This window comes from Symsagittifera roscoffensis, chromosome 6 (assembly GCF_963678635.1).
Source record: "Symsagittifera roscoffensis chromosome 6, txSymRosc1.1, whole genome shotgun sequence".
NCBI classification, from domain to species: domain Eukaryota; kingdom Metazoa; phylum Xenacoelomorpha; order Acoela; family Convolutidae; genus Symsagittifera; species Symsagittifera roscoffensis.
The window spans coordinates 3,215,020-3,237,840 of record NC_087067.1 but is presented as its reverse complement, the minus strand read 5'-3'; the positions used below and the strand labels follow the sequence as shown (position 1 = coordinate 3,237,840).

Below are 22,821 nucleotides of genomic sequence, written 5' to 3'. Positions count from 1 at the left end.
TTTAGTGTTTACGTTTAAAAAAGGGAGGAAGCATCCATAAAAATTGAAATATTTTTCAAAATTTTTGTGATTTTTTTTTCTAAATAATCCTCCTACGTGACCGGGGCGACCAAATTTAGTTATTTCCAGACTTTCCAGACCAACATGGAGACGGCGCGACTTCAAAAAAAAATTTCAGGGCTTTCTCGACCGAGGTGGAGACGGCGCGACTTTCGCGACCATGGTGGATACGGCGCGACTCAGGAAACGGCGCGACACGGAAAGCAACGGTGCTGGCTCGGCCAGCGCGACCAAACACTGCACTTTCAAGTTTTCGCGTGGTGGATGCGGCGAGATTTTAGCAATCAGAAAAGAGACAGCACAGACCCCGGTGCATACGGCGCGACTTTGCAGAAAAAGGCGGAGACGGCGCGACTAACTTTCAACCTGAGGGACGCAAGCTGGATGCCGCAGGGACCCTATTCGTGTCCCTAACTGAATACAAGGCAGGGAATCCGGTGACACCTTCGTCTCTATCCGTCAGCATCCCTGGGCACAAGAGAAGCCTTCCTGTGGAGAATAGGTTCAAAGACGCGTTGGGGAGGGACCAAGATGAGTCGGGAGAGGGAGAGAGCATGGATGAAATCCTCAGTGAAGCTGGCGAAGAAATTTAGTTGGAGAATACACCTGAGGAGGGGGCGGTGGCCGGGAATTTCAGTCCCGGTACCACACGTGAGCTACTGCAAGACTTGAGTGGTGACGATTGGGCTGACACCGCCACCCCACCCTTGGGATCTCCCCGTAAAAATCTGGAGTTGCCTCTACCCAGTGAACCCTCTATCATGGGTATGGTACTCTTGAGTGACGAGATGAGGAAAAAGAACACCTTCGAAGGCAATAAGAGTATGTTCCTGAATAACCTGGATGAAAATGGATAGAAAAATTTCTTGAGCGAATTCAATCAGAAGGTAGAAAAAAAGTAAAATTGGATGACTTCAAAGAAGAGTTCTGGGACATCGTAGTAGAATTTGGAGAACCTGTCTTGATGGCCACTGGACTGGGAGAGAAAGCAAGAGGGGAGCTGCTTGACAAGATGGTTCGTTTGAGGAAGGAGAAGCAGAGTGCCGAGGCTAAATCATGTAAAGATAGCTCTACTCCGAAGAAAAGGACTGATAATAAAAAAGTTAGGGTTGAAATTGATGAAAAAAGTAAAATTAATATTATAATTATAGATATTATAATTCTAAGGCTAGAGAAGGCGAAGGCAAGAGTCGGAAGAGGGAGATCTGGATAATGAAGTGGATTTTGTGATGATTACGATTACGCGCCCGAGTAAAGGAGTGAGGTCGAGGAAGAGGAAACGGGAGATAGAAGATAGAAGAAGCGAGTCCCTCGGTGGAGGCGGTTTCAGGGAAGCATCTGAACAAGACGGCTCCAATGGCTCTAGCGAGATGGAAGAAAACAACTTACAAGGGCAACACATTGATCCGAAATTTGGGCGAAGTATTGATCGAGATGGAAAACGCGACAAGCCCGGGGACGGAGGAAAATTTCAAAACCCAAAAAGGTGAATGCGAAGAAATGTTCCATCAGTGGACATATGTGGGAAGTAGACATTGGCAAAGAGTGGATCTCGAGTCGACATCAGGGCATTGGGAAGCAGGTAGCAATTGACCTCCTCGAAAGTACTGCTCGCCCCTGGTGGATAGCCCTGGTTACTGCGAAAGAACTGCAGAGTTGTCTGAAAAAGCTTGATCGCGGGGTGTTCAGAAAACGTCGAAATTGGGCTACCCAACAGAGGGCGGAAGTGAATGAACTAGAGTTGAAGAACCAGTTGGGACGATCCTGGTAGGAATTGTTGCTAGATTATTTTGAAGATGCGATGAGGGCACCCTCGTCGGCAAAATATCTGTTGGCGAATCTCTTTGTCAGGACGTCGGGGCGGTTGCTGTTTACGTAGAGCTTGGCGGGAGTGGCGCTAGAAGCCTTGACTTCATACGATAAATTAAAACTGGGCGATAAGGGTCTGCATGTGTATCGAATGCTGATGCAACATATTGCACGAGACAATTCGGGACTGAGTCTCGCGAGGAGGAAAGATGCCATCTGTTTCTTGTGATGGATCATGTCGGTGATACCTGATGCTACCATCCATGCATGCTATCAAAGTTCAGCGGGAGGTAAAGCATTGGAAAGAGAGTCTCAAGCGTCATCCTGAATGTGTATCAGAGTACTGGGATTGAGAAGGAGGATGGTTCGAGGCAGTCCCTGGAGAGCCATGTAAAGCTGGACGAGATCCGACGGCTCTCGAACGAGAAATTTGAGGAGAGCCATGACGTGCATCGTGACCTGGTTTTGGCGGAAGACTACTCGAGACCCACGAAGCGAGGGGAGTATCAATATGTGTCCGGTAAAATGGGAAAATCGAAGAACACCTTCCTAGATGCGGAGGCAGGAGCTGCCTATATGAATTTTGAAGTTACGGAGCTATTGAAGTTCTGGGTTGAGAAGATAGTCGAAAACGATCCGGCAGAAAGTGAAAGACCGAGCCTAAGTCTACTGGTTGAAAAGGTACCCGAGGTCGTCAGCGTACCGCATTCTGACAAAAAGGTGGAGCTGAGGCTGGGCGGCAAAGATGACGTATTGTATTCGAACTTGGGAACTGTTTGGAAGTTGATGAGACCATTTTGATGTCCACATCCTCAGGCAAGCTTGAAGGAAGAAGTCACGGAGTATGTGAGGCTGTCAGTAGGGAAGGATGAGGATTTGAGGAATCTGAACGTGATACACAAACTGATCCTGCCTCATCGGAGAGAGTCTGAAGAAATCACGAATAAGCCGAACAAGTCGCCGAAGAAGCTGGAACCAGGCAGTTGTCTTGATCTTGCTAGTGGAGGTGGAGACCATTCTTGTGACGGACAGTCTTGTGTCAAGATACAGTCTTTTCAAAGCAAAGATCTGGCCACTTGGTTTGGTGACATCACCGAGAAGGGGCAAATAGTTGCTGAGTGTTACGCGAGCACCACGTGAATCTAGCGACGACATTGGGATTTATCTCAAGGATGTGTAGTCTAGAGTCACTGGAGATGCTAGAGTCCGAGCACCATTCTGTTGAGCGTGGAGTCTTGGCCTGGAGTGTTGCAGATGGTCCAAAAACATATCAAGGGATGAAAAATCGGCCTTGAGGCACAGATGGGGTTTCCCCTGAGCGAGGCCTACAATCTACTAATGAATGCGAAGTCTCTGGTGGGAGTAGAGCTTGGGCGGAAGTCATTATCCGTTACATATGGCGATGGTGGAAGCGTCTAGCCAGAGGCTGCTGATTGACAGGGCTTTCTCGGTGCCTAAGTATGTGCGCTTGGCGCGGATGTCCCATCGTTCACATCGATTGTTACGGAAGGTGCTGGGAGCGGTGCCTGGGGATCGAAGGGAGGACTTGATATCTGGGGGGAGCAGCTCATGAGTTTGGAAAGAGAAAACACCAGTGACTTCGAGAGGCAGAACACGATAGGGAAGACGACAAATCGTGCCCAAGCCGTGTATGAGAACGACGTGACGCATGCAAAGATGATGGAGTTTGGACCTTTGCTTGAAGCTTCAGGAGAGCGCAACCTCCGAAGCATCAACTTGACGCACGGAGAATGCCCATGTCATTGTCTGGCGCAGACAGTGTGGTACCCGGAGCAGTCAAATCTCTGATATGGGATGCTGAAGAGAATCGGTCGATAGGACTACTTGACCATCAACAAAAAGTCACCGTCTTCGTGGTGAGCTCGATGCTGGCGCTGCGATGGATTGAGTAGAACGTAACGAAGTATCGGGAGTTAAAGACACCAACAGTGGATTCGATACATGCAATTGACTATAGCCGGAGGCTTCCTTTATTTGAGACTGCGAGCAAATTATTCGCTGTACACATGGAGGTGAGGCACGTGTGGAGTCGCATACGATTCTTCTCATGATTTAGGGCGATACTGACATCCTGGCTGTATACGTTGACGAAAAATCATACAAAAAAACATCAAAAGAAATATCGTCAGTTCCATGCCGAGATCGGGCCAGAGGCCTTCAAGACACCTTTGCTCATCCATCGCAAGATGATAACCACCGGTTGGAAAAGGGTTGGTAGGGGGTCTAGAGATCATACCAAAGCAAGGGAATCGATACTGGAAGAGGACCTGGCGAAGAACGTGAGCTTAAGCTTGCACAACTCCTTCTGCTTGAACAGAGAATCGAAAGTAAAGAGTCTACCAAACCAGACGAAGAGACTGCAAGAGCAAAAGGAATGGATGCGAGCCTACGAACAACTGAAGGGATGGGAAGAGATCGTGATGAGTTCCGATGATGAAGAAGTATTGTCGAGACAAATTACTGAGTCGAGTGCATCCTGACCCAGTACCTCGAAGACGGGGGGCGCGAACTGAGCAGGCTGCTCAGGGGCTGGTTCTTGAGTCCTGAGCGTGGAAGGCAATGGGGCTTGGATGTGAACTCAGATGAAATCTGAGGGCACGAAAAAATAATTTTAACGTAAAAACTTTTGTTATTATTATACTATAATTAGTATAAAAATCAAAATGCTGCACGACAATTTTCTGATTGGAAAGTATAAAAGAAATTTTAATGAATAGCTTGTAAAGCTGGAATTTAGGGTGCAGATGGATGAAGATTTCGATTGCTGTTTAGCGAGAATGTGACAATTTTGCCTGGCTGGGAGTTTTGGGGTGTAGATATAGTTAAATCTGCTGCAAACTTCTGTAAATGACCACTGGCACTGTATCTTGAGATGCATTCATCATTCTGGGGGCTCACTGACAGACGACGACACGCGAGGAGGACATCGATCTTGAGTCCGGGGAGTATGTGCCAGTCGGTCAAAATTGGAAGTTTGACCTTGAGCTGAACGTTTAATCTTGATTTTGGGGAGAAAAGTAAATTTTCAAAATTTCGAATTGAGACTGTCATGCTCAAGTTTCTCGCGACAACTGAAAACACGAGAAAAATACATCAGAAAAATCGAGTGAAGATTGCGGGAAAGTTGCTGAAAAATTTTGGAGTAAAATTGCTTTTCGCAATTTCACTGGAATTATACGACGAGAGTAGAGCTATTTTGTTCCTGTTAGGAAAACGAAATTGCAGGAAGAGAGAAAGAAAAACGATTGATTGTACCAGAGTGAACCTTGAGTGGAAAGGTGGACAGCTGAAGCTGCCCATTGGTCCAGATAGAAAAACTTAATCTTGAGTTAAATTTTTCATTCAACATTTCCTGAGTTAGACTTAACCACCTTAAATCAATTCTAGAGTTGCTTTACCATTTTTAGTTATTCGATTCTAGAGGTCGTGTTGGTATGTAAGTACCTAATTTTAATTTCTTGAGTGTTTTTTATGTGATTAGAATGAGTTAAGGAGATTTTTAGGTTGATCCATCTGAAATGGATCAAAGTTCTACTGTCCAATAAAAATTTTGCAGGGCAAAGTCGAACAACTCCGCCGGAGTCGAAAGACCAGTAAGTGGTAAGATATTGTTGAGGCTGTTATTTTGCTGAGTGCCACATGAGTTCAAGTGCTCGTGGCCTGCAAAGAAGAGATGACGGCAATTTTGCTGCCACCACCACTACTTAGATTGGTCCTGAAAAGAAAACTCACTTGAAAACTTGTGTTAGATTATTTAAAACATTTTAATAAATTTAATAGCAGTTTCCTGAGAATTATTTGTTGACGGTTTCGCGTGCCTGATAACGGTGTTTTTTTTTCGTATCAAGCGGTGCACAGCTTACAATTAACTTTTGAGAGCTGAGATAAGCCAGGAACATGCGGATAGGGCCAAGGCATCGGGTAACCTAGCAAAAGCAAGGGAGGTAGTGAGAAGTGCTGGCCTTCGGTAATACTCTATCTGAACCTGCAAGCAAGGTGTAGTGGCAATAACCTGATAAGCCGACACAAGAAAAAGCTTAACAAACTTTCGGAAAGACAGGATAGGCCATTAAAAAACTTGGATGAAAGGTCAGTTCAGTTATTGTTTTAGATAAAGTGGTTTTGCCGCTTTGGGTGCGGGAAGTCTTAAATGGACCAAAACATCCGGTACTAGACAAATTCAATGAAGTTCACTTCCTTGCAAACATTGACAGTTTTTTGTCTGAATTGAAGTTAAATAGATTACTCGGAGAAAAATTATGTGAGATTGAAGCAGCCTCAAAGAGATATGCTAAGAATGTGAAACAGACCCCCTCTGACAAAAGTGTTGAAAAAGCCAGAAAGTATTTGAAGGAAAACCGTCTTCTGGCAGTGCCGTTTGATAAGGGCGTGGGTTTTTGTGTAATGAAAAAGGAGACGTCTGAGAAGAAACTGAAAGATTTATTACCGGCAGAACAATATAGTGAGAGGAAGAATCTGACAGACAGCGTGATCATGAAAATGGGAAAAGACATAAACAAGGAATTACTCGCCATGAAAAAGAAGGATGAGATTAGCGAAGTGCTGTATACTAGGTTGAGATCAATGGGGGAACAGCCGGCTAGACTATATAGATTAGCAAAAGTACATAAACAAGGCACACCACTTCGTCCTGTCTTTTTTTTTACCTGGTAGCTCTTATGACAACCTAAAAAAACACTGGCAAAGTACTTTGATGGAATTGAGGAGGCAAACATAGAAACGAACACTCAAATGGCTGTGGGAGATCTTGGAGAAAACTGAACTGGACTCTGATGAGAGTATAATCTCCCTTGATGTAAAGAGTTTGTACAAAGTTTTTCTAAGATATGTGGACGACATAGTTAGAACTGTCAAGGGCAATCCTGGGTTAGTTCTCGAGGCTGCCTATAAATTGCATCCAAACTTGCAGTTCACCATAGAAGATTTTGATAGTAACGGTAATTTGGCCTTTTTGGATTTACATGCTTGCCATCTCTCAGAACTTCCTTTGCTTCTGAACTGAGTTCCAAAGTGGTGTATAAGCTTACATGTAGTGAATGTAACTCCACCTATGTCGGCCAGACAGTCAGACATTTAGCCACGAGGGTCGATGAACGCCGCAACGGGGACTCCCCCGTAGGGCAAAACTTGTTAGAGTGTAATGAAGAGGTAGGCCGTACTGCTGAGCTGAAGTCAGATATTATAGACCAAACAGCCAACACTCATAAGCTACTTACACTAGAGGCCTTGCATATTTGGAGGGACAGGCCGAGGATCAACACACGCGATGAATTCAGGAGCTGGAAATTAACACTAAAATTATAGTCTTTGTATAACATGGCTAAAAGTTAAAAAAACTGATAAGTCAGAATCAAAGATATACCCAAATCGAAATTTTATAATCATGAAAGAACAAAAAGCTAAAAAGAAATATCCGAAATTTACAGGAAAACGTTCTATTGATTACGTAATTTATTATGTAATTTTAGTTGTTTAAATTTGATTGGTCAAAAAGTTTTAAAGCATTTTTAAACATGTTTCTCATTTTTCAGATCTTTGAACGTTATGTAAATGTTGTAAAATTTTTTTAATCCTAATGATGAACAAAATGTGCGAAAACGTTTGAATTAACTTTTTATTTTTATTATATGGTATGCTCAAAGTTCCGACTCGGTTTTTAACGGAGTTCGCGTGTTTTAAGTGTTTTGAGACCTGGACATGTGGACGTTCTTATTTCTAGAGTGGGGGGTACTTTGGTAGTAGCCTTTAAGCTTTAACACGGTTTGTAGTCTCATGTCGCAAATGAACCGAATTGGCACCGACCGCATGAGTTAGAAAAACACAAGAGATCGTGTCCCTGACTCTTGAGCCAATGGTTATAGGGCCAATTTTTCTTAGCCTCATATGTGACTTAAGTAGGCGACTGTTACAATGCACAAAATGTGCGAAAACTTTTGAATTAACATTTTAAAATTCCTACAAAACAATTAATATTATAATACAAAAGTAGTCGGAGTGACATCGTGATCTGATGATATTGAGACCCAGCCATGAGCTCGCTATTTCGCATGTAAATGAGTTAATTTGCGCGGTTTGGCAGGTTAGCCCTTTATTTGTAGCGACTTCGTCGTCCCGATGTTACGTAAACCTCTCGTTGAACTGGCTTTGGCAGAGACGGTTTAAAGCATACGAAGTCGGTATATAATTCCGGGTGAATGTTACATCTGACATTTTTGTTTTCGGTTCAATGGGTGTCAACCCATGAATTGTCGGCTTGGTGACCGCTGGATTAATGATACTAAAAGTTGATCTAACGCAAGTAGTTAAGATTCTGTTATTTAATGCTGCATTTTTTTTCCTTTTGAAACAAATATATATGTTTTATAATACATTGTCATGACTTCATGATTTCCGTTTATTTTGTAATCGCCAGTTTGCAATGTTACGCTCGCATCCGGTTTTTTTTTGATTACAAATTGTGAGAATTTTCAGACATGCTGACTAAATTTGAGACGAAAACTGCTCGTGTGAAAGGTGAGTTTTCGATTTCCTTGAAACGGATTAAACAAATAAACCGCTGACTTCAAATGTTGTACATATTTAAGGCTTGTCATTTCATCCAAAACGTCCGTGGGTGCTTGCTAGTCTGCATAGCGGAGTGGTTCAATTATGGGACTTCCGGATGTGCACGCTTCTAGATAAATTCGATGAACATGACGGTAATTAATCCTATCCCTCAATTAGAGTTCAATTCTTAAAAGTTCATGCGACTAGAAAAGCGTGAAATCGTTCTTCAAATTAAACTTTGTTTCTTTTTGTTTCAGGACCGGTGCGTGGAATTGATTTCCATGTTCAACAACCGCTTTTCGTATCTGGTGGAGACGACTATAAAATCAAGGTTTGGAACTACAAGCAAAAGAGATGTCTCTTCACTCTATTGGGTCATCTTGACTACATTAGGACTACTTTCTTCCATCACGAGTACCCTTGGATTCTAAGTTGTTCTGATGACCAAACTATAAGGATTTGGAACTGGCAGAGCCGATCTTGTGTGAGGTAGGTGCAGACTCCTTTTTAAAGCTAATAGAAGAAATGATTTTCGCTCGAGATGACAGTGAGCTTTGTTTGTAGCGTTCTGACTGGACATAACCATTACGTAATGTGTGCCAACTTTCATCCTACCGAAGACTTGGTGGTGTCTGCGTCTCTTGATCAGACAGTTCGTGTGTGGGATATAGCTGGGTTGCGCAAGAAGAACGTCTCTCCGGGTGCCAGTGTTGCCATGGATCCCCATAGGGCCTCTGCCGGTTCGGTGGATCTGTTCGGTACTGCCGATGCTGTTGTTAAACACGTTCTGGAGGGACATGACCGCGGTGTAAACTGGGTTGCATTTCACCCGACGCTTCCATTGATAATAAGCGCAGCCGACGACCGAATGGTGAAGATCTGGCGGATGAACGAGTCGAAGGCATGGGAGGTGGACACTTGCCGAGGGCATTATAATAATGTATGCTGCGCTCTCTTTCACCCTATGTTGGAAACCATCATTACTTGCAGCGAAGATAAATCAATCCGAATCTGGGATATGAACAAGAGGTATATTGTTATAAGACATAGATACATGGCAATTCGAGAATAATCCTTAATTTGAATTGCAGTAATTTTTGAATTTGTGTTTTCAGAACTTGTCTGCAGACATTCCGACGAGATCATGATCGGTTCTGGGTTGTGACTGCCCACCCAACGCTGAACATATTCGCGGCTGGACATGACGGAGGATTAGTATGTCGCTAACTTAAATTTAATTATCCAGTTTTCTCAAATTAGGTTCCCTTTATTAAAAAAGTGTCAATAATGAATTGTTCTAGAAACTCAAAGAGCTTTGAAGCCATCTATTTTTAATAAGATTTTTAAAATAACAAGTTTTCGGTTTCCTTTTTATTGACTCTTTTCTAACTTTCTGTTGGCTATGGTTTTACCTTGACATGAAAAGGATTAGAACAATATAAATGCTAATTTTTTCCTCCCGGTCTTCTAGAAGCTACATAATGTTCATGTTTTTATGACCAATTTACTCAACGTTACCTGTTACATATAATCAAGTTTCTAGGTTGTGTTCAAACTGGAACGGGAGAGACCTGCGTTTGCGGTGAGTCACGGAGATAACCAGCTCTATTATGTCAAGGACAAGTACATCAGAATGCTGGACTTCGCAACTAATCGAGACAACCCGGCTCTACAAATCAGAGCGTAAGTATGACTAATATCTTAATCAGATGCTACTGACATCGAATTAATTATTATGTATCACGTTCTCCAAAAAATGGACTTTGCTTTGAGTTTTGTCGTTTTTGTTTTATTCAGCGCTATTTTTTCGAAAGACTTAACATAGAAATGGCATTGTAGCAGCTAAAGCTTTGAGAGCAACTTTTTGCCTTTCGCCAAGAACTTGACCTCACTATTAATGAATTGCTGAAAAGGCTGACTGTATTTTAGACAATTTCGAAACGAAGTTAAACAATGTGGTCATAAGCAACAGAGGTCGGTGCAAATCTGAATATTTATCGATCTGTTACGAAATTGACAAAGCTTTTTTTGCTCTCTTAATTAAAACTCTTTTAATGTTTTTAAAACTCATTTAATGTTTTATCGGAAATTTTACAGTTAAGTAGAATGATATTTTTAAACGGCGACATATGCTGCAAATACATTTTATAAATACTGGCGTAAAACTAAGAGGATAAAATGTTCATGCGCTGCAATAGGAAAACACACCAAATCATTACAAACAAAATGTGAAACACACCAAATCATTACAAACAAAATCATTACAAACATACGAAGAGAGAGGAAACTTTAGTATGTTAAAATTGTGGGCTTTTAATCGGGAAAATTTCACTAAATCCTTAGTCCGAAATTTTCAACCATTCTACGGACTTCAAATTTCCCCAAAAATGGCTGATTCTTATCTTTATTTCAAATTGCTGAACATAAATTTTGAGACAGAGAGATTCTCCCGTTCAAAGGTATGATACTTCGCTAGATAAATGTTTGAAGTAGTTGTTTGTTTTAGGAGCAAATACAATCCGTTTTCGCTCTCCTACAATGCCTCGGAGAGGGCGTGTCTGATCGTGACTAGAATAGCCTCCAATCTGGACAACAGCATCTACGAATTGTACCACCTACCAAGAGAGATCGATTCATCAAATCAGCCTGACTCTACTGATGGGAAGAGGTCGGCAGGCATCGCAGCTGTCTGGGTTGCAAGAAATAGATTCGCAGTTCTCGATAAGAGCAACACGGTTAGTTGTTTTTGTGATGTTGCTGTGAATTTACAGTTAGTAATTAGGCTATTGTTCGCTTGTTTAAAATAAATGTTCAATAAATATTCGTTGTTTCACTAAAAAAATGAATCAATTTTAATTTCATATGTAATCATTTTGAGTAGAAACATTGCACACGTTTTTGACTATTTTTTCGCAATTAAAACAGATTTCAGTATTTGACAGATGTATATAGGCATTAATGGATGTGAATACCTTTGGATGTTTCTTAACTGGTTAGGACCAAAATACTATTGTTTGATTTTGACTGCATGAGCCATAAATCGACTCATAATTTTTGAGTGTTTTTTTTTCTAGATTCAAATCAAGAACTTGAAGAACGAGATTATGAAGAAGATCACGGTTCCCAACGTAACTGACATTTTCTACGCTGGAACTGGAATGTTGCTCTTGAAAGAACTGGATCAAGTGACTCTTTACGATGTCCAACAACGTCGACCTCTCGCAGCCGTGAAAATGGCCAAAGTAAAGTATGCGATTTGGTCAACTGACATGAGCTACTTGGCTTTGTTCAGCAAAAACATGATAACAATCGTGAACAAAAAAATGGAGATCATGTGTCAAGTGAACGAAAGTATCCGAGTAAAGTCGGGAATCTGGGACGAAAGTGGAGTGTTTATATACACGACTAGCAACCATATTAAGTACACCTTAATCAATGGAGATCACGGAATCATCAGGACTCTGGATCTGCCAGTTTATTTGACCAAGATCAAAGGAAATAGTGTGTTTTGTCTGGACAGGGAGCAGCGGCCAAGGATTCTGACCATTGACCCAACTGAGTTCAAGTTCAAACTCGCATTGGTGAACAGAAGATACGACGAAGTCCTTCATATGGTGAGTGTATTATGCAGCACGGTATAAGCTCATTAGAAAAATATTGTTTGTTTAAAATTGTTGTTGAATGATCAATTTCAAAGTTAGGTCTTCACAGTTCTGAAATTTCAGAAAGAGGATAAGTTTTGTAAATAAATATCTAAACCTTTGTAAAAAATACATCGATAGGTATTCAACTTTAAAAAGTCCTAAATGAAGTTAGTTTTAATGTCGACGTTTTAATTTATGCAGATATATTTACATGGAGTGATAATTTAGGTGAGAACGTGTAAGTTGGTGGGCCAGTCAATCATCAGCTATCTGCAGAAGAAGGGATACCCAGAAGTGGCTCTCCACTTTGTCAAGGACAACAGGACTCGATTTGCACTCGCAATTGAGTCTGGAAATCTGGAGGTTTGTTAAATAACTTTCGCTGTTCAGTGTCGGAACGTTAAGCAAAACAGTAAAGACACTTGATTAAACTTTTTCAAAAAAAAAGTTGTGAACATTTTATGTTAATGGAAAAATAAATTTCATTTGTTGAGAAAAAATTGCGTTTAAAAGACAAAGTAAGTCTCTATGCAAAACAAATCAAGTCAAACTGACTAAATAATAGTTGAGTGAAAGCAAACATACTCGATTGCTATTTTGTGGATTTGTTTTTCAATTTGTTTCGAAGCTCTATTTTCAGATTTAGTTTTGAATAACGGGATACTTATTTTTGAATACTGTAGCCGCGCAGTTTATTGCTTCATGGGTCTTTTTTTGGAACTGCAATTTTATGCCGATAATTAACGGGGCTATGGTTGAACTAAATTATTGTTTTAACTTATTCCTGGCAATTAAACTTGTATGTTTTTATCAAATTATGTTAAACTCAAAGTTAGTTTCTGAAACTAAGACTTTTTGTTGCCCGCACAACTGAATTGCGGGAGGTGGTACGTTTGATCCGTTGAGAAAAATTATGTTTTTTTTTAAATGGAAAGAAAATTTGAAAATACATTCTGCAACTACTTAAATTATGCTTTAAAGTGTGTTCTGTAGATTGCTCTGGATGCAGCCAAGCAGCTCGAAGAGAAGGCGTGCTGGGAGAAACTGGCCGAGATCGGACTGCTCCAGGGCAACCACCAAATAGTGGAGATGGCCTACCAGAGGACGAAGAACTACGAGAAACTCAACTTCCTATATCTTATCACTGGTATGAATCGATTCAAACCTGTAGAAAAAGCCTAAAAACTTGAATGTAATTCTTAAACAGGATCAGAGCAGCGGTTCTCGATGTAGAGCCAAAAAGCTCGTTTGTTGGTCTTTTTTTGTAGATAAATCGTCTTAACTTAGTTTCTACCTGTATAATAAAAATAATTTCGGTTCTGCGAATCGCTGAGGAGCGATCAAATGCTGTGCAGCCTGTCTTAGGATAGTCCGTTTTGTATCTCCGCGGCTTCTTTCCACGCATTCCGAATTGATATGTTAAGCATATACGAATTAGGTACCTTGTTACGAATCTCCCCCCATTGCAATAGGGGGAAATTGTTGACAAGATCCGAGATGCCAACCGACTCTTCCAAGCCGATCTAAATTGTAAACGTACAATTTCATAGAATGTAAGTTTTTAAATTTTGGCTTGAAAATAACTTTGTTATTTTTGTGTGTAGGGAACATAGAGAAGCTGCAGAAGATGATGAAGATAGCGGAGATCAGGAAGGACAGCAGTGGACACTACCTGTCTGCACTTATTCTCGGCGATGTGAAGGAGAGAGTCAAAGTTCTCAAGAACTCAAACCAAAGTGAGAACAGAGGAAGATTAAATTGCTCGTTATCTAGTGAGAGTTGTACAAAAACAGGAATAGTCGGTTGATGTGCTAATAGCGCACAGTGTTTTGGCTTCTCTGATTTAAAAGATAATGAATTTTGTTTTCTGTTTTGCGAATATTTTTTAAGTAAAGGGCGACTAAAGTAGATGAAAAAATGCAAAAGTAAGAGGTAATAATAGGTAAAACAGAATTAAAATTTAGTAGGGAGATCAATCTCCTAATTTTTGTACAACGTGATCTGAAAACTGAAAATAATCAGCTCAATTTTCTATTCATTTTTTTTGGAATCCGAATCACGCCCATTAGGACTTTATCGTCATTTCCTTTCGGCTAGCTGAAATACTGTATTTGTTCTGTATGGCAAGTAATGCGAAGCTCTGCTTCACCTATGGGTGAAGAGTCGATGATGATATATACTTTTTTTCGAAACTCATAAAGTAAAAAATGTTCTGAAAAAAATAAATCCGTTTTTTTGATTTCCTGAAAAACGAACGGATGGAAAAGTGAGTTAATGTGTGAGTTTAAAAGAATTTAGTCATTTGATGTGCACAGAATCGCTGGCCTACTTGACTGCGGTGACTCACGGCCTAGAAGAGGAAGCAGAGTTCATCAAGAACACCATGTTCGCCGAGGGAGAGAAGCTACCCGAACCACACCCGGCAGCCATGTGGCTCCAACCCCCTCCCCCCATCCAGCTGCAGGAGCAAAATTGGCCTCTGCTCAGTGTCGCTTCTGGCTTCTTCGACAAGGTTTGAGAAGAATCTTTTACGATAAAGCTTGTAAGTGGTTGGGAGTTTCCACATTCGTATTTCGCTCTTTTTATACCGTTAGGATATTATTATAGTCGTTTTCAAGAAGAGTAAATCTTCATAAATGATTAAAACTAACAGAATACTGGCTTTGATTGTATTATTTTTCGTTCCAGGCTCCGGTTGGATCCCTGGGTATGGGCACTGGACATACTATGGGAGCGGCAGCTGTGGGGGGCAGTGAGTTGCTGGCAGGCGCTGAAGAAGTGGAAGGGGGTGCTTGGGGCGAAGATGCAGACCTGGTGCTGGATGACGACTTTGGAACCTCAGGAGACGCCAGAGGCGATGAAGAAGGTGGTAATTTTTGCTTGTCCTTAAATTTTTAGGATGTTTTACTGCCAGACTTCACCAACAACTGAAATAGTTTTTCTTGGTATGTTCGTCACCTAAATTTGATATGTTAAGTAGTAATCCAATTGATGTTTATCGGAATGAAAAAGAGCCAGTTTTTAGAGCCTATGAACGTAGTACAGACTCTTATATAGGTGACGATGATTTTTAGGCACTTTTTGGAAAATGTTGGCCAAAAAATTGCGTTTTTCGGCGCGCGTTCTCCCCTCAAAATAAGTCATAATGGCGCCATAGTCGCTCTTAGAAAAAATTTGAAGTTGTTCACCAAAAAATGGATGTCTTTAAGTTATACCAAAGCGGGGACCCTTAAGAAAAATTTGGCAACCAGAATTAAGGGGCGCACCCCTCCCTCGGCACGCTACTGGATCCAGTTTTCACAAATTGGGTTAGTTTTATCAAAAAAGGTGAATGATTAATTGTTTAGAAGTTCATAAGGCCATCTTTTTTCTCGGAAAATCGAAAGTTTACTTGCCTTCATATACTCTTTTCCAAATATCCGTTGGCTATGTTTTCAATTTTCGCCAATCAACATTAATTTTCTTTTTCCCTCAGATCCCAAAGTGGTCTTTTTTACCATTTGACAGTTCTGAATTGCCATATAGAATGTTATATTATGAATCTCTATCATTCATGACCTTCTATTTTTAGATGCGCGACAGGGTCGCAAAGGTTTGTTTGTTTGTATCTTTTCACCTGTTAAGGTTCAAAGCCACCTAAATAATGGTTCAAGGTCACCTAAATAATGGTTCAAGGTCACCTAAATAATGGTTCAAGGTCACCTAAATAATGGTTCAAGGTCACCTAAATAATGGTTAAAGGTACGGTTTAAGGTCACCGTGGTTGAAAATCTTTCTGCAATGTTGTGCCGTTTGATAATTTTTGAGCCTATGCGAATAGAGTGTTTCGTTCTTCAGGTAGAGAAAGCGAGGGTCCCGGTTGGGATGTGGATGACGATATTGATCTGGCAGATATCGACTTGCCAGCGGGAGCAGAACTGGAAGCTGCCGGAGATGGAGAGGGCTATTATGTCGCTCCCACCAAAGCACCCTCAGTTGCTCAGTCCTGGAGCAATAATTCCCAACTGGCTGTTGATCACGTGTTAGCCGGAGCATTCGAATCAGCTATGCGGGTAAGATACAGAGAGACTTGTTGTTGTTGTTGTTTTTGTTGTTTTTAGCCCCGTTTTTTTTGTTACGTGGAAAGTACAAAGAGACTAGTCGCTTACCGTGAAAAATTATCCCGTCTGCTTTGTCTTGAACGTAAAAATTTAGCTGTTAGCCAAATACTGAGATGAGCTTTTATGGTCCTAAAAGTATTTTTAAGCAGTAGCAATTAATCGTGAGTCGACAGTTCGTCGCACGCGACAATTTCAAAAAGCGTTAGGATTTCAAAAAGCGACAACCCGTCGCAGAACAGTTTAGCATAATAAAAATGAAAACCAATTTAAAATATACAATTATAGCAAAGCACAGCATCAAACGGCCTTGCCATAAAGTGCGTGGGAATCGATATGGAATGTTTCTCAGAACTACTTGGCAATGAATAGCTTTAACCGAGAGTAGTGTAATAGTATGAGTATTCTTTTCTTCCAACCTCAATCGCAGTTATTGGTGCCACTTTTGGGACACCTTTACGACTTTTTGATAGCATGTGCTTTGACATTTGATTATTATTAAGTTAAAACAATTGATGTTTTTAACAGTAATGAACGCAGTGAGTACTTTATATAGGTCTCTGTGTTTTTTATGTTTTTTTTTTCAAAAAAAGTCTTTTAAGTTGTTCACGCTCAATTTCGGACTATTACGCGCGGTTTGACTTTGATTTCGTTTTAAATTCAGTTGTTTTTCTTGACAAGCTCCACTGTTGAACAGCGGCAAACTCCACTATCAGACAAATTTCTCAGAGTCAACTCCACTATCGAACAACAAAAGTGTAGAGTTCACGAAAAACGTGATTGACTTCTAGGTTCGAGCGTGATTTTGATGTTCGGATTTCCCAGTGGAATTAAAAACTTACCCATTGATCATGTTTTCTCAAATTGGTTTCATTTTATCAAAACTATAAGTTGTAATTGAAATTCAAAGAGCTTTAATGGCATATAATGTTCCTCCAAGTGAGAAAGTTGAAGTTTTCTCAAAAAACCAGTCAGTTTTTGTTTTCTGTTTTATTGCAATCCTTACTTTTTTTCAAATGTTATATGGTTATGTGTAAAATATCGAATGAACAAAAAAAGCCATTTGTTTCAGATATCAGTACAATAATAATCACTTCTTTTCAGAAATTTTCCAACTCATTATATCAGGCTTATTTTTTGAAATGCATAAGTTGGCTTCATGCTTTCCAATTTATTACGTGCAAAGTTGGCGTGAATGCCTTCATTTATTGTCGAGCAGTTTTTTACATGCAGACTTAGTGTCTATTCATGTCTGGTTCCCCTTTTGCTGCATAAAAATAGCAGTTTATTGGCCTATGTAGCTGCTTTATTGGTGGCTAGTGTTAGTAAGGCTTCAAAGGCCCGCAGCGCAGATGCGAGGTCGTGCGACTCAAATCTGGTCGTAATTTTGAATCCGCAACAGCAAAAAAAACCTTATTTTAAACGCCCATTTTAATTTTTTTGCTTTTTTTAAAGCTAATTTTGTCGTTTTGTCATTTATGTTTGCGAAGCGCAGCTACGCTTCTGTGTGATGATTAAATATGTTGCGACGAATGGTAGCTTTTTAAATAATTGTCACTTGCCATGAATTGTCATTTGCGATGAATTGTAGACAAACCGCGAATAATAGATGCTCAACTTTTTAGTTAATCATTCAGAAATAATAAGTATTATGAAAGGAGCTTTTCTACCACTGCACCAACATTAAAATTTTAAGATTAAAAAATTGTTTTAATGTTGTCAAAATGCAATGAAAATTGGCATGGTGGACAAACTAATTTTTGTGAACAGATGAGCCATGAAAGGTCAATTGTGGTTTTTGAAATTTTATTCCTACATTTGGCAGTGTTCTAAATTTTTTGGGGAATCAATAGTTGCAGTGAGGTCTTCTGTGATTTAGCTGATGAGCGACCAACTTGGAATCGCTGACTTCACCGCGTACAAGACACACTTCATGAGTACCTACCAGAGATCTCGTATGATGCTCCCAACCACCCATGGAGTTCCCGCCAACTACACCTACCCTCTGAGGAACTGGCGGGATCCAATTGGAGGTGAGCGAATTCGGTGATAATGAACATGCTAATTAACAACCCTCCCCCACGGTTAGTCCTGCATTGAGCTGGACCGGGGGCTAATAAAAAAATAAACAACCCTCCCCTGACAAAGAATTAATAACACTGTCCGTCAGTATTCCTGCATTGAGCAGGACCGGGGGCTAATAATAAAAAAACAAGCTAATTGTTCGCTTAGTTTAATTTGCGGGAGCGGCTTTTTTTCGGAAAGTTCTGCTGGAAATGATTCTCTTGTTTTGTTTGTTTAACTGCAGGTTCTCCTGTAAAATTTACTTGATCCTAAAAATTTTCAGTCGCTCTAAATAGAATACTCTTATTTGACATTTTGTGAGATACATGATCGGGTTGATCATACGACTATTGACCAGATTGTTTAAACTGCGAAGGGTTCCACCTCCCTTTATGTATCATCACAAATACCCGTAATGAAAGTGGGATGCAGATGAGAGAATTGGTCCACCAAATTTAAGAGAGCTGATCGTGATTTCTTCTATTTGAACTGTTGGCTATGTTATTTAACGCCATCTTCAGTTTCATGTCTATTCAGAATTCAGGTCTAAAAAAAGTTCAGTTGATAAAAAGATCTGGGTCTTTTCTATTATACGGCTCAATTCTTTGTTTTTTTTTTTTTGAGAATTGCATCATAAATGTCGAATCCGATTAGTTGAAATTATTTACAGCTGATAATAAACTATTATCAGCAAAAGAAAATCAAGATTCTCAATATCAGCAGAAGCTCCATGAACAATTTGGAAATTTTGGGCCGTATAGCAGATAAGACCCAGATCTTTTTATCAACTGAACTTTTTCGGACCTGAATTCTCAACCAAAAATTTTTCTTTTTAGGTAAAACGCCTTCTCTGCCGGCTGTGGGAGTGACCCTGGATCAGGTTAAGGCGATTCTAGTGGCGGCGAAGCAGTCGACGACCGGGGGCAAGTTTGACGAAGCAATCGAGAGGTTCCGAGATGGTTTGTTGTGGATTCCGATGTTGAACGTGGATCGAAGACAAGAAGTAGAAGAGGTAAGGGCGTATATTTGATTGCTCCTTGTCTATACAACTAGTGCATAACTAAAATCTCGAAAAAAAAACAAGAATTAACCGTTAAAGTCTCCTTTTTCTGTAAATTTCCGAAAATCTAGCAATAATTATATATCGCGTTATCAATTCTTGAAGTTTTTTGTTTCTTTCACGTGATTTTCGTTTTGCTTTTTTCTCTGGCATTAATTGGAAGAACTTAACACAGATGTCAAGAAAAGTTATTTTTCTGTTGTTTTTTTCCAGGCGCAGAAGTTGATCGAGATCTGTCGGGAGTATCTGATTGGACTGACGATGGAGGCCAAGAGAAAGGCACTTCCCAAGGAGGGTCTGGAGGACATGAAAAGAAGCTGCGAAGTAAGTGAGCTTCAAACGCTTGTTGAATTAATTGCTCTTTTCCACCTCCCCCCCTCCCCCCCCTCCCCGGCATTTGAATTTCAGTTGTGAAAAACTATTTTAACGTTGTTATAATGTAATGCAATTTTGCTTTGTGAACAACTTAACTATTGTGAACAGATTTGTTCTTCATACCTTATATCGCAACATCACGCGTTTAGCCATAATCACACGTAAAACAACTAAGAAAATTGAAAGTTTGAGGTATGTGTAGGGGGGGGGGGAGTTAATTGGGGTAGTTGCTTAAGGCAGTCTGGTTAGTGACGGAAAAGTGGTTTATATTTCCCCTCGCAAGTGGCTGATATTCCGATTCCGTCTCTCAGTCGAAAGGGCGGTGCTGCTAGACCCAGCATGATCCTTGCTCGTTGCTTAAGGGTGAATCAGCATTAGATCTCAAAAGTTAAAACAAAAAATGCATGTAGTGTTGAACTAGAGGCACATCAGTGGATCTCAGGAAAGAGCTGACGAGCTGGTCTATTGGTTTTTTTTCTAGTACAGATTAAAGTTCTAAAAGTATACAACATATGAGCTGTTTTGTTTTAGTACAAACATATTTGGCTAATTGTAATTTCTTTTCCGTCTTAATTTCAGTTTTTTTTCAGATGGCGGCCTATTTCTCCCATTGCAAACTAGACGTGAACCACCAGATACTGACTCTGCAGACGGCTCTCAATCTGTCATTCAAACTGAAAAATAAGAAGATGGCCGCTTCATTTGCAAAAAGACTCCTAGACTTGGGACCCAGGCCAGAGCTGGCCACCAAGGTATGTCCGGATACGCAGCGGAGTGTGCGGGGGTTTTGACGGCAACACTCATTTTCAAGATTTTCGGAGACCTCGATGGTCCGTCTCAAAAAATTGGACTGTGGAAACCCAAATTTCAAAAAACTGACTTTTCAGAAATTTGCCTCTAAGGTTTTTGTGTGTTTTGACCAAGTATTTTCGGTTCCTCCTGAAATTAATTATTAAGTGCAAAAGAGCAAAATGATTTTGACTTTTATAGGTCTTGATGGGTTTTTTTCAGGAAAAGTCTTAAACTTTGTTCACACTCTAATATGACTTTTGGCGGTTTGACTTCTGCTTTCTTAAATTCTTTGTTAAAAGAAATGCAAACTCCACTGGCGAACAGCAAAAGTGTAAAGGTCACAGAAAAGGAGATCGTTTTCTAGTTTCGAAAGTGGAATTTGATCCAGTTTTCTTAGAAATTTAACATATTGATCCAGTTTTCTCAAATTGGATTAATTTTATCAAAAAAATTTAAATAATGAATTGTTCTAGAAATTCAAAGAGGTTCAAGGCCATCTATTTTTTCCTTGAAATTCGAAAGTTCCAACTATCTGTTGGCTTTGTTCTTTGAATTTCGAAACTTTCGAAAAACAGATCAGTGTTTTTTCTGTTTACTTGCGTTCATTGATGTTTTTTCTTCGAAACTCGCCTTCAGCTCTAGAAGTTTTTGGTAATATAGAGTCTTGATAGAGTGTGGGTTAAAATTAATGTGGTTGATTTTTAAAAAAATCGAAAAATCGTCTCCCGAAAGTTTTAGGTCGATTACTGATAGAAATCATTTTCTGGGATAGAAATAACACTTCAGAAAAATGCTGTGTAAAAGAATGTTTAAAGGCTAATAGGTGCTAATTTGAATTTTAAATGTCCACTTTCGAAATTTCAACTTTAACTTGTTATTTCGTTTGAGAATCACTAGATTTTTAGCTATTTCTCATTATAGTCCCAGTGTGTTTTTTTGAAAGCTAAAAATTGTTCTAAAAGGTTACTTTTTTTGCTTTCCTTGAGTTCACTGACCCTATTCCAACTTTCTGTTGGCTACGATAATTTCTGTCACTGTGTAAAAGAGCTTGCCAATTGGTGATGTTTCAGACCCGTAAGATTCTTATGGCGTGTGAACAAGACATGACAGATGCGCACCAGCTAGACTATGATCAGTTCAACCCTTTCGACATTTGTCCTGCCACATTCAAACCCATCTACAAGTAATCTTATATTATTTATAAACATAGTAGCTTATAATGGACCGAGAGATAGATAAGAACTCAGCCTTGCCTGTAATCCCAACATGTTTATTATTAATAGGTCTCGATAAAATGAGAAATTTGCGGCAAGAGAATTTTGTTTTATGGTTGAAAAGAATGAAGAATGAAAAAAAAAATTCTTTTATCCAACAGTTCTAACAAAATATGCAACTTTTGTTACAATCAAATTCTGCGTCAGATAATTCAGGTTGTTTGTATAATATCCAGCAAGGCCTTAAAACAAAGTGAATTTAGATTTTTTTTTACAGTAGTGCGGAAAACCTCAAATAATGTTTTCAAAATTATGTGGTTTGCGTTGAAATACATATTTTTTCCAGAGGCAGGCCGGTGTCGAAGTGCGGACTCTGTGGGGCCGGGTACAGTCCACAGATGAAAGGTCAACTGTGCAAACTGGACAAATGTGCAGCCATAGATGTGGACGCAACTGGACTTAAAATCATGAACAGCTCTCGTTAATCATCCACCTTACTTTAAAGTAAAAAATGTGAACAATTAAAAAAGGAAACACTGGACTGTAAATACTGACTACGAGTTTAATTACTCTTGGGATAGTTATATGGTTTATAACGAAACGATCATGAAAAAGTGCGATAAGTTGTTATAGACTTGAAAAATAAATGTGATAAATACTATAGATTTATTGATGTTTATGAAGTTTCAAATTAATTGCCTTGTATTTAACATCTTATTGTTAAAAGCGTTCGGCGTCGAAGTAATTGAGAGGAAAGTTGAATAATTTCTGTAAATGTTTCATGAACTTTTTCGTCAGTTTTTGGTGTATGATATGATGATACATAGCCTATTTGGTGTCAGTTATTTTAATATCGTTAAAGTAAATATCAAATTCACCCTGTAAAAATACATTTAAAATCATGGTGGCTGCAAAATTTAAATTTATTCCATGGATGTTTTTGTTTTGAGTTAGAGAAAAAATAAAACTTATGTTGAAGTTGCTACTAATGTCCAGATAATTATTGCTGCAAAATTATCGAATTCAACTAAAAAAGGATTGTCGGTTACTGTGCAGGTAGCACAGAAAGTTCCGATCATAGTATTTACACTAACCAGATTGCGGGCGTTAGTGCTCAG

The 22,821-nt window shown here is 39.8% G+C and overlaps 2 protein-coding genes across 3 annotated transcripts; both read left to right on the top strand.

Moving 5' to 3' along the window:
- The first annotated feature begins 1,024 nt into the window (after window positions 1-1,024).
- On the top strand, window positions 1,025-1,550 carry LOC134848139 (uncharacterized). Its single transcript, XM_063865496.1, has 2 exons — window positions 1,025-1,162; window positions 1,233-1,550. Exons 1-2 carry the CDS (start codon window positions 1,025-1,027, stop codon window positions 1,548-1,550), a joined length of 456 nt encoding a protein of 151 aa, XP_063721566.1.
- Window positions 1,551-8,348: 6,798 nt separating this feature from the next.
- LOC134847514 (coatomer subunit alpha-like) lies at window positions 8,349-22,638 on the top strand. 2 transcript variants are annotated; one of them, XM_063864561.1, is made up of 21 exons: window positions 8,349-8,424; window positions 8,496-8,609; window positions 8,715-8,946; window positions 9,022-9,486; window positions 9,573-9,672; window positions 10,001-10,140; window positions 10,964-11,192; window positions 11,532-12,071; window positions 12,330-12,464; window positions 13,095-13,248; window positions 13,706-13,837; window positions 14,417-14,613; window positions 14,790-14,967; window positions 15,673-15,693; window positions 15,939-16,153; window positions 18,078-18,231; window positions 19,099-19,274; window positions 19,536-19,646; window positions 20,288-20,449; window positions 21,560-21,672; window positions 22,050-22,638. In XM_063864561.1, the coding sequence occupies exons 1-21, from the start codon at window positions 8,385-8,387 to the stop codon at window positions 22,186-22,188; spliced, it is 3,747 nt and encodes a 1,248-aa protein (XP_063720631.1). In that variant the 5' UTR covers window positions 8,349-8,384; the 3' UTR covers window positions 22,189-22,638. The 2 variants fall into 2 exon arrangements, with proteins under 2 accessions (XP_063720631.1, XP_063720633.1); XM_063864563.1 differs by lacking the exon at window positions 15,673-15,693.
- Window positions 22,639-22,821: the final 183 nt, after the last annotated feature.

Coding starts and splice junctions, on each gene's coding strand:
- LOC134847514 (XM_063864561.1), top strand. CDS start 8,385: ATGCTGACTAAATTTGAGACGAAAACTGCTCGTGTGAAAG. Junction 9,673..10,000: donor CTGGACATGACGGAGGATTA/GTATGTCGCTAA, acceptor TCAAGTTTCTAG/GTTGTGTTCAAACTGGAACG. Junction 10,141..10,963: donor CCGGCTCTACAAATCAGAGC/GTAAGTATGACT, acceptor TGTTTGTTTTAG/GAGCAAATACAATCCGTTTT.
- LOC134848139 (XM_063865496.1), top strand. CDS start 1,025: ATGGCCACTGGACTGGGAGAGAAAGCAAGAGGGGAGCTGCTTGACAAG. Junction 1,163..1,232: donor AAAGGACTGATAATAAAAAA/GTTAGGGTTGAA, acceptor TTCTAAGGCTAG/AGAAGGCGAAGGCAAGAGTC.